A 7,914-nucleotide genomic window follows, 5' to 3' on the forward strand; every position below is an offset into this window, starting at 1 on the left:
CTTGATACACTTGTTTCGTTAGTCGTTCATTTGGCATTCTGTCAACATGTCCGAACCATCTTAACCGATTTCTTTCCCATGTGTCTACTAGCGTCTCTTCTGTACCACATTCTTTTAGAATTATTTCGTTACTTACTTTGTCCATCAGGGTTTTCCCGCATATTATGCGCATGAATCTCATTTCAATTGCGTTAATTTTACTCTTATCTTTTTCTTGATAAGTCCATGTCTCGCTACTGTATAGTACAGTCGGTACAAATATAGAATTATGTATTACCATTTTAGCTTTATTTGATACATTTTTACTTCTGATAAGGGGACCTGCTCTACCAATAACCTTCTTACCTTCATTTATTCGTCTATCTAATTCCTCATCTATCTTCCCGACCCTAGTAAATAAGCTACCAAGGTATACGAACTTATCAACTTGTTCAATTCTCTCATCATTTAATAAAATATTGCATGGTGTTTTCTCACTCTTTCCTTCGAACACCATAGTTTTTCATTTATTTGCGTTAATTTTGAGGCTCATGCTATTCATGTTTGCATCTAGTTTATTCAACATTCTTTGTAAGTCTTCGATTGACTCTGCGATAACAACCTTATCATCTGCGAACGCTAACCCACGCACCCTTACTATTTCAAGATCCACACTCTCTTCGTCGAAAAGAGCCATTCTTAAACACTTGTCCATAAATAATATAAATAACCATGAAGAAATAACGCATCCTTGTCTAACTCCTTGAATAATATCGAAACAGTCACTCAATTTCCCATTCACCCTTACACTCGCTTTGCTACCCGTATATATTGTTTCTATAGCTTGTAGGAGCCCTCTATTAACTCCATACTCTTTCAGGACTTCCCATAATAATTCATCTAGCATCCATAATTTCGTCTTTTAGTGAATTATTAGGAGATGAAGCAATAGGACGCCAAAACTGCGATGTAGAACACGATGCGATATAAATTTAATTGAGAAAGTCTGTGTCACTGAGGTTAGGGATATAATTTGAATGTAAAAAAAACAGTAAGGCTGCCGTGTATACCGTATGTGTAACGTTTCAATCGTAAGAATAAAATTGAAAATGAGCAAATTCAGTTTTTGAAAAAGCGGCAGAAGTTGGAATAAAATATCTATTATCAAAAGTTTTTTTTTTAAGAATGCGCTTTTTCTAAAGATACACTGAAGCCATATCAGTTTTAATACCAATGCATGTTATGAATTGTGATGATTTACATTTATGGAAATGAGAGATTGATCAGCAACCTGGGTCCGAGCATTGTTGCGGAACGAACGTGTTATTTACTTAAATAGCACGAGAATTTTGGATTAATCTGAAAAATCTCTATCCCTTCCACACACTACTCCTTTCCCCTGCCGAGTGAGTCACGCCTACCCCGAAAGGGAAATGACTTAATGGTGTAATAAAAAAAAATATATACAATTGCAGGGACAAATTCGAATGCAAAGCACGAGATACGTAATGAGAATGTGTTCTTAAAAGCCGAAGGAGTTTTAACAAAAGAGAATTCACTATCACCAAATTATTGTGGTCGATGCTTTGACCTTTGGTTTTAAAAAGTCTGTGCACAAGTGTGGGGAATATACAAATGTTTCGAGTTGAAATAATTGATTGCCTCTAATTGCTTGCAAATGCTTTTTTACTTGATATACGAAACTTTACAGATCAATGATCCTTCCTGAGATACAAATTAGAAAGGGAAATTGCATTTTACTTTTAAACTGCAAATGCACATCTTCATAATGCTTGAAATTTTATTTCGAGAAGGAGAACACTTTCTTTGACAGTTAGTGGTCATTTTAATCAGAATGACAGAAAGTTGCCACTTCTAAATTTATTTTCTGTTTTCATATCTTCTGTTTTTTATTTATTTTATATTTCTTCTAATTCTTTTTCTGCACTTTTTGCAACGATCTCTTCTTCCTTCCACTCAAGTTTTTTCAGAGCTTCTTCGTTTCATTAGCTGTCTGTTTTATTCTCATCGCCTGAAAAGGAAGAAGGACTATTTCCCATTAAGTTTTCGCCAAGTCCATAATTCGTTCCACGTGCATCGAGCCAATCTTGAGCGAACGATAAATCTTGTTTCGAAGCCTTTGGCTAGTCGATGCCATGATGCTTTTGTACTACTCCTCTTTCACCTCTTATAAATCATCGATTAAATTCGATTTAAACTCCTATTTTGTGGTCTAATAAAATTTTCTAATTTTAAAAATATTCTAAAACAACAATTCTCTCAATATTTAAACCATCAACAAAAACTTTAGCACTACAAAAACCAGTAAGCATTTTCATTGAATAATTATTTTAATTTACTGAACAGTCAGTTAAATGTACTAACTAATCAGCCAAATTCGCTTATTACTGATTTAATTCAGCGACCCACATCTCGTCAGTGATTAAAATTTAGAGGCTAGCGAGTATTTTAAAACACTAAGCGATCTTGATTATATTAAAGAACGGCACTATTATAATTATTATCATTTTATTATTATAATTATTGATGAAAATGTTATTGATTGTTTAAATTTGAATTAGTTACTTATTTGCGTTTTTAATCAGTGGAAATCCAAAGATAATTCGATTTCATTTCACTGATTAGTTCCAAATCCAAATTGTGGTTCGATTCCCAATGGAGTGAAGATGGAGTAGGATCTTTTTTTCAAGAAATAATTTTAATTTCTGATTAGTTCAATTAAAAAAACTACCGGAAATTTTAGTGACAGTTACTGAAAACTCCAGTCGTTTTTGATTCAATGATTTAGTGAAAGGCGACTAAATTTCAGTCAAATCTTTCTGAAGTGATTTCAGACCCTTTTCTAGTTATTTCGACCGTTATTTCGCTATTCGGACGTTTTATTTTGTTCTATGTTTATTATACTTAAATAAAATGTGAATGACATTTTAAAAAATCCCTTGAGCTTCGGACGAAAGAGCTCTCTATATTGCAATTATTATTTGATTATTGATTACAATTTCGTGCAATAAATTTTAATGATGAATTTGAATAATGTATTTATGCACATTTTAATGCAAAATTCTGTTCCGACGTTGACATATCTTTGCGAGAGAAGTTTTAAAGGTTGGCAAATACTGGGAATATGACCAAATTTATTCTCTTCACGATTAATCTGTTTTAAATTTAAAAGTTGGTAATATGAACAAATGTTTTTCTAAAATACCCTTGAATAATTTAATTTTAAAAATCACCTACAATCAGAAGAAATTCTGAAAACAAATTTTTAGTTACTTTCAAACCATAGTCACGCGAAGACAAAATATATTTAAAAAATAAACGCCTTACTTTACGAAACATTGGGAATCAAGTTCTTGATATTTTATAAAACCATTGATTGAAAAATAATATTACCAAGCTGTGTTTAAAATATCTCGTTATTACCCTTCAAACCATCCTTAGATAAGAAATCAACCCCTAAAATTTGCAAGCCTTATATTTAAAAATCCTATTTTATAGACATTTATGGCGCAATTCAATTACAATTCTGACTGCAATTTTTCAAATACTACTTTTTAATAATATTGCATATAATTTTTAGTTCTAATTACATAAAATGTGAGATAAAGCGTTTTCTGATTGATTGATCCTATATCTTTCTGTTAGCTTAATAATAATTCCACATCAAAATCACTCTATCATCACAACCCCTTGTTTATGCACAAACATTTAATATTTGTATTCCCTTTCCATTGATCATGAACATTTTTCAAAAATAAATATTTTACTTTTTTAAATTAAGGTTTCTTTTTTATATTAAAAAAAGCTTAGATTTTTTCCTTACACACCTTGAGGTAAAAAAGTTAAGATAACAATATTGGTTCGAAAAAATAATCATTTGGTGTGTTTCGTGCAGATTTTTTCTTATTGAACAACTTATGAATCTTTTAATATCAATAAAAAAATGTTAAAAGATTATTGCGATTTCTGTTTTTGAATTCTTTGAAGAAATAATTGCAGTCTCCTTCATTTTTGAAGGTCAAAAATATATTTTCTTAAAAAATGCCTATAGGCATATTATTCATATTTAAATAATAGAAAGGGCATGGAAATTCAATTTTAAAAAAATATGTTAGCACAAAATCTAGTGAAAGCTTATTTTTACAAATGAATAATAATATCTCGCTATTTTTTCAGCGTTCTCTAGAATATCGCTAGTTTATTATAAATAATGCTTTTTTTAGTCGCTGTAAATATCTAAATTTGTAAATATAGTACTATTCATGTGCAAAATTTAATGACTGTTTCTTCATTTTTGAAAGTAGTTTTATTTTGGCGAAAATGAATTTTTTAATGGTACAAGTTTCTTGGGATTTAAACTAAATTTAACAAATTACTGAAGTAGATTCTTAAATATATTTATTATCACCATTAAATAATTTTAAAAAATAATACTCAGAACATCATTAATAATTTTTTTAATTAGTACACAAAACAGTTGAATTTTCAACCAAAAATGATGGCTTTAATAAAATTGTTGAATTTTCCCTAATCTTTAACGAGTTGTCTAGTATTGAAATGATGCCATGTCCATGAATAATTATAACAATTAAAAACACCAATTTTGTAGGAAAATATATCCTTCAGGGCTTGTTTATGAATTTTGTTTATAATAATTGTAAAACTGAATGGTAAATTAACAAAGTATTTTTTTATTTTTAATCTTAAATTTCCGCCTTTCGTGTCAGAAAAATATTTCTAAAATTAGAAAAGAGAATTTTCCAATTCCCTAATCCCAATTCCAGGTCAAAATTATAATTCTTTTGAAAAGTTCCCGGTTCTAACTGAGAATCATAATTCTTTTGGAAAAATTCCAGTTCTAATTCAGAATTTGTTCAATTTAGAAATTTCTCTGTTCCAAGTCAGATTTATAATTCCTTTAAAAAATGTTCTATTGCCATTTTCCCTCTTTTTAACGTATCGACTTCATCTTTGGGCGAGACTTTAGTTGAAGGTCTCTTCTTCGCAAATCAATAGATTTTATTGTTTATTCAAAAATTTTTGATTTTGAAAATACGTGAGGAAAAAAATGGAAAAATTCGTCTTGTTTCATTAAAAAAAATGCATAAAAAATTGAATTTTTGAGATAAAGAAAAAAAACGTACGGGGCTCTACTCTCAAAATAGTATACTTTAGAACAAAAATTAGTTTTACAGCGAGGTTTGAAAAAAGTATATTTATTTTGAAGATTGAAATTAAAAATTTAGACGAAAATTGTAAAATGAATAAGATTTAGCATGCAAAATAAAGTGACAAAACTGTTTTTCTTTGAAAAACTTATTTCATGCATAATTATAATAAAAAACTAAAAAAAAATCGTATTTAACAGCATAACAATATTTTTTAATCGTCTCCGAGGCCGCAGTCAGGGCAAATTGGCATGCGATGCTCATCGCTCGTAGTGTCATTTACATTTTAAAATACAATTTTATATACAAAAAATGAATTTTTTAATTTAATATTTTTGCCAATGTTGTCGCACTATGGTCACACGGGGTCTTTTGGACTCCCAAAAAAAAAAAAAATTCGTACTAATCGTTGCCTACAGGCAGACTGGAGACATGGAGAACTTTAGAACTCCTCGAAACCTGTTGTACTTGTTAACTTGTTAAGTCTCAAGTGCTTGTAAGAAATCCTGTCCCTGTACCCATCAAATTAAATCATGCTTATGAATATTTTATAGTGGCGCGGTTTTTGAAGTAAAATTTAAAAAAATCTCATTTTACCTTTAACATTTACAAATAATCCTGAAAAATGTTGCTACGTTCATTTAAAAAAAATATATGTCTCGTTATTTTCTGCGTCCTAAAACATATTTCATTGACAAGCTTTAAAATTGATTTTTTAAACTTAAAATTTAATTATTAGGCTAAAAATTTCACTAACTGGTTAAAAAATTAAGTTTTTTGTTAAAAATTTTAATTTTTTGTTGAAAATTGGCCTTTTTATCTTTAAAATTAAACTATTCGGTAAAAAATTCAACTGTTATGATCGTAGACATTTTTTTGTGTTGAAAATTAATTCTTTTAACGGAAATTTGACTATTCCATTTGGGATTGAAAATTGATATTTTTTAATTTAAAAAATGTAACTGTTTGTTTGGGAATTTATTAATTTTGTTGAAAATTTGTCCTTTTTTATAAAAGAATAATCTTCTTAGTTGAAAATTCAACTGTTTGGTTAAATATGTGTGTATTTTTGTGAGTATTCGTCTTTTTTAGTACAAAATTAATCTTTTTTTTTCATAACAAAATATATATTATTATATTATCATAATGTATATTATTAAAATAGTATTTTAAAATAATTAAAAATGAACCTCAGTGTTCATTCAACAAAGTTTCTATTCTCCCAACCATGCAAACTTTTTCCAGCTCCCCAGTCGTTTTGTACAATTGTGTGCAAGCCGATCGTACGAATATCCTCAACCTTTATTTAAACTATTTATCTTTAGTCGGTAGATTATCGAAATTTCCAAGCGTCACAGCCATCTTTTTTGTTAGAGGTATCAACTATTTTGTTGAAATTTTGTCCACGTTGCATTTTTCATTAAGAATTTATCTTTTTTTAATGAAAATTGAAGCCCTTGGTTGAAAGTTCAACTACTTTGTTAATTTATAACAAGCAGTAAGATTTTACCAAGCCTCCTATCTATACAAAAATTGTCTTACGTTGTTTTTGGATGATATCTAAACAAATTGAGGAAAAAAATGTAGTCGATAAAAATTACGTAATATAGGGGGGAGGGGTCAAAACTTTCGGATTCCCACAAAACAAACCTTTACGTAATGTAGACATGGCCCATAATTTATTCAATTGGTTTTCAGGTCAGGAAAGCGAACAGAGACTTGCAGCACCTCTCACGACACCAAAGACGAGAAATTGGCCTCGCAATGATGCTAATTTGTGTGGTGATAGTTTTCATCATTTGCAACATTTTACCAATGATCAGCAATGTATACGAGACCCTCTATTACAACCCCCCAGTGTGGATGATCCAAACCGGAAATCTTCTGGTGACGATCAACAGTAGTATCAACTTTATAATCTACGTAATTTTTGGCCGGAAGTTCAAGAGACTTTTCCTTAAGCTATTTTGCAGTTCGAACTTTTTTGGCCAGGGTCGTGACAGTCCCGAGTTCCAGACGAACGACGAATCCCTCGTCACGAATACGACAAATATCGAGCTTAGAAACTCGATACGGCGAAGCCATAGGTCGAATAATATTGGTAGTAGAAATAATAATACTCTTATGGTCAATGGCAGCATGAGGCAAAACAATAAAAGTTCCATAAGATGTGCCAGTCCTGGTCCATGTGTTTATTATCCTGCCAGGAGTCCTGTTCGAAGTCCTAGTCAAATTTCGAGAATCTCGACTCAAAATGGGTGGAGTAAAAAGGAAGTGACAGAGACTGTTTTATTATAGATTAATGAATTTTAATTGATGTTTATTTTTAAGATTCACTGAAAAAGAAGTGGTTAGAATAAATGTAAATCCATTTTAGGATGGTCACTTTCCTGGTAATTTTAAATTCAAGTTTTTCAAATTTTAGGATATTTGAAATTTGAAGGTTTGAAAACTAAACGATTTTTCGGGTACACTGAATTCTAGAGATTCTGTCGAGTCCAGTTTTTTATTTCAAAATAGCAATGAAATTCGTTATCTGGGGAAAGAGGTAGCCTCTCATTCTTTCGAAACAAATTTTGACATATATATAAATTTACACATTAGTGCAATTAAGAGTTAAAAGAATTCTCGGGATTCTAATCGGAAAATAATCACACACTCTCAGGGGTAATAGAAATGAAAGCATTCCTGTTTAACTGATTCGAAATCTAAAAGTTTTTAAGACAAATCACTTCCATTTACAATA

At 30.1% G+C, this 7,914-nt stretch overlaps 1 protein-coding gene across 2 annotated transcripts in view; it reads left to right on the forward strand.

Annotated features, from left to right (window-relative positions):
- The window catches only part of LOC117179853 (FMRFamide receptor), a 138,628-nt gene extending 131,063 nt beyond the window's left edge, over positions 1-7,565 (forward strand). For both annotated transcript variants that reach the window (XM_033372004.1, XM_033372005.1), the window contains exon 6: positions 6,867-7,565. In XM_033372004.1, the coding sequence (XP_033227895.1) occupies positions 6,867-7,466 (600 nt within the window). In that variant the 3' untranslated portion in view covers positions 7,467-7,565. The remainder of the gene's footprint in view (positions 1-6,866) is intronic.
- Positions 7,566-7,914: the final 349 nt, after the last annotated feature.

Source organism: Belonocnema kinseyi, chromosome 9 (assembly GCF_010883055.1).
Source record: "Belonocnema kinseyi isolate 2016_QV_RU_SX_M_011 chromosome 9, B_treatae_v1, whole genome shotgun sequence".
Lineage (NCBI taxonomy): Eukaryota > Metazoa > Arthropoda > Insecta > Hymenoptera > Cynipidae > Belonocnema > Belonocnema kinseyi.